This window comes from Bufo gargarizans, chromosome 2, assembly GCF_014858855.1.
Source record: "Bufo gargarizans isolate SCDJY-AF-19 chromosome 2, ASM1485885v1, whole genome shotgun sequence".
NCBI classification, from domain to species: domain Eukaryota; kingdom Metazoa; phylum Chordata; class Amphibia; order Anura; family Bufonidae; genus Bufo; species Bufo gargarizans.
The window spans coordinates 535,659,397-535,671,863 of NC_058081.1; the positions used below are offsets into that span (position 1 = coordinate 535,659,397).

The window sequence follows — 12,467 nt, forward strand, 5'->3', positions numbered from 1 at the left end:
ATCCGGAATTGCGGGTCCGCACATGTTCCGCAAAATTGTGGAAACGGATGCGTACCTATTTTGTGGACGTGTGAATGGAGCCTGAGGGCAGGTTCACATGAAGTTTTTTGAAGCAGGATTCGAGGCAGATTTGTGGTTCTATCAGGAAGGAGAAGTCTTATAAGTCCTTCCTTTATATTTCAATTTCCTTATGGCTTTGGATGAAAAACCAGCAGGAAAATCTGCCTCAAAACTTCAAAAAAAACTCAGTGTGAACCTACCCTTAGACTCACACCAAAGTTTTAAAAGAATAGCTGAATCAGGTTGTGATGAAGAAAATATGCAGACTTGTTGAGACCTTACCTGTTTACTCGCACATTGTACTGGCTTTCATCCACAGCCATTGCCTTGGTCATTGCAGTCACTGCTCCCTGGATAATTAACACAAGAGGGAAATGTATCAAACGTTTTACACCATTATTGTGACATAAAAAAGTCAAATACCGTATTTTTTGCTTTATAAGATGCACTTTTTGTCCCCCAAAAGTGTGTGTGTGTGGGGGGGGGGGGGGGAGGCCATGAGTCTTATAAAGCGAATACTAGTGAGCACTTCCATCATGGAAGTGCTCATTAGTATGCTTTAGGTGCCGGGAGTAGGGAGTGAAGCACTGCAAGCGCTTGTACTCACCCTCCCAGTTTTCATTCCTGGGGCCAGCACCGCACTGTTTTGACCGCGTACAGCATCAGGACGCAGTCAGGTGACAGAGCAGCGCAGGCCGGGAAGACAGGGGAGCAAACTTCTGCCGGAGGTGGAGAGGAGCCGCGGCGCAGGACAGGTAAGAGATGGTTCTTATTTTAATCTGATCTGAGGTCTGATGGGGGTCTCACTATGGGCTGATATAAGGTCTGATGGGGGTCTCACTATGGGCTGATATAAGGTCTGATGGGGGGGTCTCACTATGTGGGCTGATCTGAGGTCTGATGGGGGCAGTGGCGTACCAAGGGGGGGGGGGGGGCGGCCCGCGGCCCGCCCCGGGTGCCACTCACAAGGGGGGTGCCATGACGGAGTCACCCCTCCATCCACTGCTGCACCGCGACGCGACTCCGCCAGGCGCCGGCTTCTGTGGAAGGATTATTGCGGCGGCGCGCAACATGACGTCACGACGCTGACGCCGCGCCGCCTTCACGGATCTTTTAAAGAAGCGGAAGGATCCATTACCAGCGGTCGGACGGAGACTGAGGCATCATCAAAATGTGAGTAAATAATTGTGTAATTAAGGGGTGTGTGTGTGCGTAATTAAGGGATGTGTGTGTGTAATTAAGGGAGGGGTAAGGTGGGGAGGGAGGGGGTGTAATTAAGGGGGGAGTGTGTAATTAAGGGGGGGTGTAATTAAGGGAGGGGGTGTAATTAAGGGGAGAAGAGAGGGGGTGTAATTAAGGGGGTGTGTGTGTAATTAAGGGGGGGTGTAATTAAGGTGGGGAGGGAGGGGGTGTTATTAAGGGAGGGGGTGTAATTAAGGTGGGGCGGGAGGGGGTGTAATTTGTAATAAATATTATTGAAAACATTGAAAAAAGTTTGTGCATGTTTTCTTAACTTTCTTGGGGGGGGGGGGGGGGGCAAACAAAGGGTTCGCCCCGGGTGCCAAATGCTCTAGGTACGCCCCTGGATGGGGGTCTCACTATCGGCTGATATAAGGTCTGATGGGGGTCTCACTATGTGGGCTGATCTGAGGTCTGATGGGGGTCTCACTATGTGGGTTGATATAAGGTCTGATGGGGGGGTCTCACTATGTGTGCTGATCTGAGGTCTGATGGGGGTCTCACTATGGGCTGATATATGGTCTGATGGGGTTCTGACATGAAGGACTGATGTGATGTCCTGATATGGGGGTCTAATCTGATGCCCTGATATTTATGGGGGCCTGATCTGATGTCCTGATATTTATGGGGGCCTGATCTGAGGTCTGATGAAACCCTCTTTAACCTGGGGTGCGTCTTATAAAGCAAAAATTCGGTAAATGTGTGAAAAGTATTTTTTTCAAAGCCAACAACCAAACAACTGAGTGAGGCTATGTTTATATTACATTTGTGGTGTCTCTTTAGTGTGTAGGCCAGAAAAACTCCTGATTTACACATTCCCAATGTACATTAGCCTAATGGATGCCAGTAAACAGTAGCATAACAAACAGAAAAACCTTACTATGGAATAGTACAGTAAACTACACAGTTCAATGTAACAGTATCCAGTAAAATAAAGTAGATGTTAAGGGTACAGTATGAAACCTGTCAGGGCATCTTTTTAACAAATACATCCTGGTGCATGCATTAAATGGAGGACGCATTAAACTAGAAAAAAACCTTTAGTAAATAATATCATGACGGCTTAAGGGCCCCTTGACTTTGCTATGATCGAGCAAAGAAATGTTCCTACAAATATTCATTGCCGATCATTGCCCCTTGTAAACATCCCGCCAATCAGCCAGTAAACATGATACACTCCCTTGTTGGCTAACCATATCTTTTATGCATGTATATAAGCTAGAAAAATGGAGCTGAGCACCAACAAGAGGCTGTATTGTCAAAGACAAAAAATATGCTGGTAAAATTACCATAAAAGGGTTCAATTCATGACCTATCCATAGAATACAATTCGGAAAATCTTCAGACCCTTTCCCTTTTTGTAAGCTTTTTACGTTGCGCCCTGGTGCTAAAATAAAATAAAAAAAAATGTTTTTCCCCCATAAATCAATCAGAAAGTGAAAACTTAATTTTACAAATTTTTGCAAATGTATTAAAAAGGAAAAAGCTAATGTTTTGCATGGACAGAAGTATTCAGACCCTTTACTATGACACTTTCTGCTGCACAGTTCACAAGAGCACAGTTGCCTCCATATTTCTTAAATGGAAGAAGTTCGGACCAACTAGGACTCTTCCTCGAGCTGGCTGTCCCACCAAACTAAGTAAATCTGGGAAATAAAGCCCTTGTTAGAAGAGGTGACCAAGAACTCAATGGTCACTGGCTAAGCACTAAAGATTCTATGTGCAGATTGGAAAAAAAAACTCCAGAAGGTAATCCATCACTGCAGCATTTTACCAATCTAGCAGAAAGAAACCTCTCCTCAGTAAAAGACACATGAACATTTGCAAAAATTTTAAACATTTGAAAACCCGGCACTACTCATCACTAGAGATGAGCGAATTTCTAAAAAATTTGATGTGGCCAGTTCGCCAAATTTTTCGAAAGTATTTGATCTGAATTTATTTGTGGTGAATCATGTAAAAAAAAAACTGCTATTTCCTGGCTGCGGAGAGCCTGTATAGTGGTGTAGAACACTGTGCCTTGCAGTAACACGCATAGGGAGTCTGCATTGTATCAATATACAATCTGCTCTGCAAAGACAGTCATCATAATAAATTATAAATCGCTGTAAACAGAAACAGTACAAAAATAGTAAGCAATCTGTTCTATTTTGGAGGATTACCAAACTCCCCTCTAAGCTCCATATTACTTATGCTCAGATCTCTCATTGTCTATTCAAATTATCCCCCACCTTAACCACCTCAGCTCCCCTAGCTTAAACCCCCTTAACCACTTCAGCCCCGCTAGGTGAAACCCCCTTCATGACCAGGCCACTTTTTACACTTCGGCACTACACTACTTTCACCGTTTATCGCTCGGTCATGCAACTTACCACCCAAATGAATTTTACCTCCTTTTCTTCTCACTAATGGAGCTTTCATTTGGTGGTATTTTATTGCTGCTGACATTTTTACTTTTTTTGTTATTAACCAAAATTTATTAATCAAAATGTAACGATTTTTTTGCAAAAAAATGACATTTTTCACTTTCAGCTGTGAAATTTTGCAAAAAAAACGACATCCATATATAAATTTTTCGCTAAATTTATAGTTCTACATGTCTTTGATAAAAAAAAAATGTTTGGGCAAAAAAAAAATGGTTTGGGTAAAAGTGTACAAAAATGTGAATTTCCGCTTTTTGAAACGGCTCTGATTTTCTGAGCACCTGTCATGATTCCTGAGGTTCTACAATGCCCAAACAGTAGAAAAACCCCACAAATGACCCCATTTCGGAAAGTAGACACCCTAAGGTATTCGCTGATGGGCATAGTGAGTTCATAGAACTTTTTATTTTTTGTCACAAGTTAGCGGAAAATGATGATGATTTTTTTTTTTTTTTTTTTTTCTTACAAAGTCTCATATTCCACTAACTTGCGACAAAAAATAAAAAATTCTAGGAACTCACCATGCCCCTCACAGAATACCTTGGGGTGTCTTCTTTCCAAAATGGGGTCACTTGTGGGGTAGTTATACTGCCCTGGCAATTTAGGGGCCCAAATGTGTGAGAAGAACTTTGCAATCAAAATGTGTAAGAAATGACCGGTGAAATCCGAAAGGTGCACTTTGGAATATGCGCCCCTTTGCCCACCTTGGCAGCAAAAAAGTGTCACACATGTGGTATCGCCGTACTCAGGAGAAGTTGGGGAATGTGTTTTGGGGTGTCATTTTACATATACCCATGCTGGGTGAGAGAAATATCTTGGCAAAAGACAACTTTTCCCATTTTTTTATACAAAGTTGGCATTTGACCAAGATATTTTTCTCACCCAGCATGGGTATATGTAAAATGACACCCCAAAACACATTCCCCAACTTCTCCTGAGTACGGCGATACCAGATGTGTCACACTTTTTTGCTGCCAAGGTGGGCAAAGGGGCACACATTCCAAAGTGCACCTTTCGGATTTTGCAGGGCATTTTTTACACATTTTGATTGCAAAGTTCTTCTCACACATTTGGGCCCCTAAATTGCCAGGGCAGTATAACTACGCCACAAGTGACCCCATTTTGGAAAGAAGACACCCTAAGGTATTCCGTGAGGGGCACTGCGAGTTCCTAGAATTTTTTATTTTTTGTCACAATTTAGCGGAAAATGATGATTTTTCATTTTTTTTCTTTTTTCCTTACAAAGTCTCATATTCCACTAACTTGCGACAAAAAATAAAAAATTCTAGGAACTCGCCATGCCCCTCACGGAATACCTTGGGGTGTCTTCTTTCCAAAATGGGGTCACTTGTGGGGTAGTTATACTGCCCTGGCAATTTAGGGGCCCAAATGTGTGAGAAGTACTTTGCAATCAAAATCTGTAAAAAAAAGACCGGTGAAATCCGAAAGGTGCACTTTGGAATATGTGCCCCTTTGCCCACCTTGCCATCAAAAAAGTGTCACACATCTGGTATCGCCGTACTCAGGAGAAGTTGGGGAATGTGTTTTGGGCTGTCATTTTACATATACCCATGCTGGGTGAGAGAAATATCTTGGCAAAAGACAACTTTTCCAATTTTTTTATACAAAGTTGGCATTTGACCAAGATATTTTTCTCACCCAGCATGGGTATATGTAAAATGACACCCCAAAACACATTGCCCAACTTCTCCTGAGTACGGCGATACCAGATGTGTCACACTTTTTTGCTGCCAAGGTGGGCAAAGGGGCACATATTCCAAAGTGCACCTTTCGGATTTTGCAGGGCATTTTTTACACATTTTGATTGCAAAGTTCTTCTCACACATTTGGGCCCCTAAATTGCCAGGGCAGTATAACTACCCCACAAGTGACCCCATTTTGGAAAGAAGACACCCCAAGGTATTCCGTGAGGGGCATGGCGAGTTCCTAGAATTTTTTATTTTTTGTCGCAAGTTAGTGGAATATGAGACTTTGTAAGGAAAAAAGAAAAAAAAAAGAAAAATCATCATTTTCCGCTAAATTGTGACAAAAAATAAAAAATTCTAGGAACTCGCCGTGCCCCCCACGGAATACCTTGGGGTGTCTTCTTTCCAAAATGGGGTCACTTGTGGCGTAGTTATACTGCCCTGGCAATTTAGGGGCCCAAATGTGTAAGAAGTACCTTGAAATCAAAATGTGTAAAAAATGGCCTGCGAAATCCGAAAGGTGCCCCTTTGCCCACCTTGGCTGCAAAAAAGTGTCACACATCTGGTATCGCCGTACTCAGGAGAAGTTGGGCAATGTGTTTTGGGGGGTCATTTTACATATACCCATGCTGGGTGAGAGAAATATCTTGGCAAAAGACAACTTTTCCAATTTTTTTATACAAAGTTGGCATTTGACCAAGATATTTTTCTCACCCAGCATGGGTATATGTAAAATGACACCCAAAAACACATTCCCCAACTTCTCCTGAGTACGGCGATACCACATGTGTGACACTTTTTTGCAGCCTAGATGCGCAAAGGGGCCCAAATTCCTTTTAGGAGGGCATTTTTAGACATTTGGATCCCAGACTTCTTCTCACACTTTCGGGCCCCTAAAAAGCCTGGGCAGTATAAATACCCCACATGTGACCCCACTTTGGAAAGAAGACACCCCGAGGTATTCAATGAGGGGCATGGCGAGTACCTAGAATTTTTTTTTTTTTGCATAAGTTAGCGGATATTGATTTTTTTTGTTTTTTTTCTCACAAAGTCTCACTTTCCGCTAACTTAGGACAAAAATTTCAATCTTTCATGGACTCAATATGCCCCTCACGGAATACCTTGGGGTGTCTTCTTTCCGAAATGGGGTCACATGTGGGGTATTTATACTGCCCTGGCTTTTTAGGGGCCCTAAAGCGTGAGAAGAAGTCTGGAATATAAATGTCTAAAAATGTTTACGCATTTGGATTCCGTGAGGGGTATGGTGAGTTCATGTGAGATTTTATTTTTTGACACAAGTTAGTGGAATATGAGACTTTGTAAGAAAAAATAAAAACAAACAAAAAATGTCCGCTAACTTGTGCCAAAAAAAATGGCTGAATGGAGCCTTACCAGGGGGGGAGTGATCAATGACAGGGGGGTGATCAATGACAGGGGGGTGATCACCCATATAGACTCCCAGATCACCCCCCTGTCTTTGATCACCCCCCCTGTAAGGCTCCATTCAGACATCCGCATGATTTTTTACGGATCCATGGATACATGGATCGGATCCACAAAACGCATGCGGACGTCTGAATGGAGCCTTACAGGGGGGTTATCAATGACAGGGGGTGATCAGGGTAATCAGGGTGATCACCCCCCTGTCACTGATCACCCCCCCTGTAAGGCTCCATTCAGACATCCGCATGATTTTTTACGGATCCATGGATACATGGATCGGATCCACAAAACCCATGCGGACGTCTGAATGGAGCCTTACAGGGGGGTTATCAATGACAGGGGGTGATCAGGGTAATCAGGGTGATCACCCCCCTGTCACTGATCACCCCCCCTGTAAGGCTCCATTCAGACATCCGCATGATTTTTTACGGATCCATGGATACATGGATCGGATCCACAGAACGCATGCGGACGTCTGAATGGAGCCTTACAGGGGGGTTATCAATGACAGGGGGTGATCAGGGTAATCAGGGTGATCACCCCCCTGTCACTGATCACCCCCCCTGTAAGGCTCCATTCAGACATCCGCATGATTTTTTACGGATCCATGGATACATGGATCGGATCCACAGAACGCATGCGGACGTCTGAATGGAGCCTTACAGGGGGGTTATCAATAACAGGGGGTGATCAGGGTAATCAGGGTGATCACCCCCCTGTCACTGATCACCCCCCCTGTAAGGCTCCATTCAGACGTCCGCATGATTTTTACGGATCCATGGATACATGGATCGGATCCGTAAAAATCATGCGGACGTCTGAATGGAGCCTGACAGGGGGGTGATCAATGACAGGGGGGTGATCAATGACAGGGGGGTGATCAGGGAGTGTATATGGGTGATCACCCGCCTGTCATTGATCACCCCCCTGTAAGGCTCCATTCAGACGTCCGCATGATTTTTACGGATCCATGGATACATGGATCGGATCCGTAAAAATCATGCGGACGTCTGAATGGAGCCTGACAGGGCGGTGATCAATGACAGGGGGTGATCAGGGAGTGTATATGGGTGATCACCCGCCTGTCATTGATCACCCCCCTGTAAGGCTCCATTCAGACGTCCGCATGATTTTTACGGATCCATGGATACATGGATCGGATCCGTAAAAATCATGCGGACGTCTGAATGGAGCCTGACAGGGCGGTGATCAATGACAGGGGGTGATCAGGGAGTGTATATGGGTGATCACCCGCCTGTCATTGATCACCCCCCTGTAAGGCTCCATTCAGACGTCCACATGATTTTTACGGATCCATGGATACATGGATCGGATCCGTAAAAATCATGCGGACGTCTGAACTAGGCCTGACAGGGGGGTGATCAATGACAGGGCGGTGATCAATGACAGGGGGGTGATCAGGGAGTTTATATGGGGTGATCAGGGGTTTATAAGGGGTTAATAAGTGACGGGGGGGGGGTGGGGGGTGTAGTGTAGTGTAGTGTGGTGTTTGGTGGGACTGTACTGACCTACCTGAGTCCTCTGGTGGTCGATCCTAACAAAAGGGACCACCAGAGGACCAGGTAGGAGGCATATTAGACGCTGTTATGAAAACAGCGTCTAATATACCTGTTAGGGGTTAAAAAATTCGGATCTCCAGCCTGCCAGCGAGCGATCGCCGCTGGCAGGCTGGAGATCCACTCGCTTACCTTCTGTTCCTGTGAGCGCGCGCGCCTGTGCGCGCGCGTTCACAGGAAATCTCGCGTCTCGCGAGAAGACGCGTATATGCGTCCAGGAGGAATAAAGCAACCACCTCCCGGACGCATATACGCGTACGGCGGTCGGGAGGTGGTTAATGACCAGACCACTTTTTACAATTCTGCACTACACTACTTTTACAGTTTATTGCTCGGTCATACAACTTACCACCCAAATGAATTTTACCTCCTTTTCTTCTCACTAAGGCTGGTTTCACACGGGTGTTGCGGATTGGGGCCGGATGCGTTCAGTGAAACTCGCACTATTTTGCAAGCAAGTTCAGTCAGTTTTGTCTGCGATTGCGTTTAATTGTTGCGCGGGTGCAATGCGTTTTGATGCGTTTTTCATGCGCGTGATAAAAAATTGAATGTTTATAAACAACATCTCTTAGCAACCATCAGTGAAAAACGCATCACACCCGCACTTGCTTGCGGATGCAATGCGTTTTTCACGCAGCCCCATTCACTTCTATGGGGCATGGGCTGCGTGAAAAACGCCGAATATAGAACATGCTGCGATTTTCACGCAACGCAGAACTGATGCGTGAAAAACAACGCTCAAGTGCACAGACCCATTGAAATGAATGGGTCAGGATTCAATGCGGGTGCTATGCGTTCACGTCACGCACTGCACCCGCGCGGAAATCACACTCGTGTGAAAGGGACCTAATAAAGCTTTCATTTGGTGGTATTTCATTGCTGCTGACATTTTTACTTTTTTGTTATTAATCGAAATTTACCGAAATTTTTCACTTTCAGTTGTAATTAAAAAAAAAAAAAATACATTTCTATATAAATTTTTCTCTAAATTTATTGTTCTACATGTCTTTGACAAAAAAATTCAATAAGTGTATATTTATTGGTTTGGGTAAAAGTTATAGAGTTTAAAAACTATGGTACAAAAATGTGAATTTCCGCATTTTGAAGCAGCTGTGACTTTCTGAGCACCTGTCATGTTTCCTGAGGTTCTACAATGGCCAGACAGTAGAAAACCCCCACAAATGACCCCATTTCGGGGAAAGTAGATACCCTAAGGTATTCGCTGATGGGCATAGTGAGTTCATAGAACTTTTTATTTTTTGTCACAAGTTAGTGGAAAATGATTATTATTATTTTTTTCTTACAAAGTCTCATATTCCACTAACTTGTGACAAAAAATGAAAACTTCCATGAACTCACTATGCCCATCACGAAATACCTTGGGGTGTCTTCTTTCCAAAATGGGGTCACTTGTTGGGTAGTTATACTGCCCTGGCATTTTAGGGGCCCTAATGCGTGAGAAGTAGTTTGAAATTCAAATGTGTAAAAAATGTCCTGTGAAATCCTAAAGGTGCTCTTTAGAATTTGGGCCCCTTTGCCCACCTAGGCTGAAAAAAAGTGTCACACATGTGGTATCGCCGTATTGAGGAGAAGTTGGGCAATGCATTTTGGGGTGTCTTTTTACATATACCCATGCTGGGTAAGAGAAATATCTCTAAAAGACAACTTTTCCCATTTTTTTTTACAAAGTTGTCATTTGACAGCGATATTTATCTTACCCAGCATGGTTATATGTAAAAAGACACCCCAAAACACATTTCCCTACTTCTCCTGAGTACGGCGATACCACATGTGTGACACTTTTTTGCAGCCTAGGTGGGCAAAGGGGCCCAAATTCTAAAGAGCACCTTTAGGATTTCACAGGGCATTTTTAAACACATTTGGATTTCAAACTACTTCTCATGCATTAGGGCCCCTAAAATGCCAGGGCAGTATAAATACCCCACAAGTGACCCCATCTTGGCGAAGAATCGCCGCTGGCAGGCTGTAGATCCATTCGCTTACCTGCAGTTCCTGTGAACGTGCGCGCCTGTGTGCGCGCGTTCACAGGAAATCTCGAGTCTCGTGAGATGATGCGCTGGCGCGTCCAGGAGGAATTACAGGGCCGCCACAAAGACGCATCCCTGCGTGCGGCGGTCCTGTAGAGGTTAAATCAACCACACCCCCACCCCTTATGATTGTTGCCTCGGTGGGCACCGTAAACGATCCCCCCCTAAGGGGTATACATTATTTTTTATCTCTCTCTCCTCCCCCCACCACCCCACCCCCAGCTGTGCAACGACACCGCCTTTCAGCGACTGATTGTGCTACTTATTGCATGTTCCTCAAACCTCTCGATCTTTACCAATAGATTTTTTCACTCAATAATATTGGGTGCTCTTTTGGAGCCCCACTCCCTTGCGATAATAACTCTTGCCGCCATAAGACCACTTATCCAGAGCCTTTTTTCCTTTTTACCTATTGGATACTGCCCAGGACAGCTACTTCCGGTTTCAGTGGGAGGGATACTAGGGACTCTACACTTAGGAGACCAAAGACCTCTCTCCAAAAGGAGTGCATTTTTGAACAGCTCCATATCAGATGCATATAGTCGGCAGCCTCTTCTCTACAATTCCAACAGTTTGATTTTCGTTCTTTGTAAATCTTACTTAGCAGCAATGGAGTCATATATGTTGTATGGATAATATTAAAGTAAATTATCCTAACATTACTAGAAATCCTTGCCCGTTTTATATATATACCCCATTCTAATGTGTTTAATCCTATATCCTCTACCCATTTTTCCTCACTATTAAACTTTACTATTTTACCCAACCCCTTCCTTTTTATCCTATACACTTGAGAGATAGGGACCCTGGTTGTCGTGCGTTGATAACAAAAATCTATAAATTCATGTTTTGTTGTGATAAAATATTCCCTATTTTGTGTAGCTTCAAAAGCGTCTTTTAGTTGGGGATACCGAAACCGGCTCATTGGGCCAGATTTATCATTAGCTCAGGTCAGAATAATGAAGTGAAAAGGTCCCCAAAAAAGTCCCAAACGCTAAAACTGCGCACAAATTTGCGACTTTTTTCTGCTCTGCACTATGCTCGCCAGTTTTCTGAAAGTGGGCATGTTTTCTTATGTAAATAAATCTCTAGACAGATTTACTATTGGGACTATTAAAAAAAGTCGCAAAAAAGTCGCAATTTCACTCCAGTGAGGACCATGCTTATCTTATGAGACTTTTTAATAGAACATGCGACTTTTTCATAAAAACTTGCGACTTTTTCGTAAAGACGTGCCACTTTTGTAAAGCTGCTTACTGATGGATAAACTGCTACCGTCAAACCACATTTATTACAGTCTTAAAGGGCCGATCATAAATCTGACTTGGCTAAAACTGACTTTAGCCATATGTTAAAGTGGAGTGAGCTGTCGGAGTAATGATAAATCTGGCCCCTTGAGTCTAAATGTATTCCCAGACATAACTCTTTTAGTGCTCTTATTTCCCCATTCTTAACTAACTGATACATAAATGATACCATACTTTTCCCAATATTTATATTCTGCAATTAATTGAAATTCTCTCATATTGCTATTACACCACAAAGGTGAAAAATGCGAATTGTTCAAGATTCCTAGTATTCTTTTAATTTTTCCCCCAAGCCAAATCAAGCATTCGACATATTGGGCACTTTTTCCCTTTATTTTTTAATAAATCCTGTCTCCAATATGCTAAATATATTATATTCTTTTATATTATTTCCCCCGGATTTTAGCCACTGGTCTTGAGAGGCCAAATAATATCCGCGGAAAAAGGCAACTGATAGCCCTCCATCCTCTTCCGCTAACCAGAGATATTTTTGTTTTAGTTTTACCCTTTTTCTTCTCCAGATTAAGTCATTCAGCAGCCGTTCCAGGTGGTTGAAGAAACAATCCTCTATCCAAACTGGACAAGCTGCCAAAATATACAAAATCTGGGGAATTAACACCGTTTTTATTAATGCAATTCTGTCCGCTTGTCCTATGGATAACTT

The 12,467-nt window shown here is 43.5% G+C and overlaps 1 protein-coding gene across 1 annotated transcript in view; it reads right to left on the bottom strand.

Annotated features, from left to right (window-relative positions):
- Positions 1–12,467, bottom strand: part of HSD17B14 (hydroxysteroid 17-beta dehydrogenase 14) — a 63,056-nt gene that overhangs the window by 21,194 nt on the left and 29,395 nt on the right. The window contains exon 7 of the mRNA XM_044281533.1: positions 343–410. Coding sequence (XP_044137468.1) covers positions 343–410 — 68 coding nt within the window. The remainder of the gene's footprint in view (positions 1–342; positions 411–12,467) is intronic.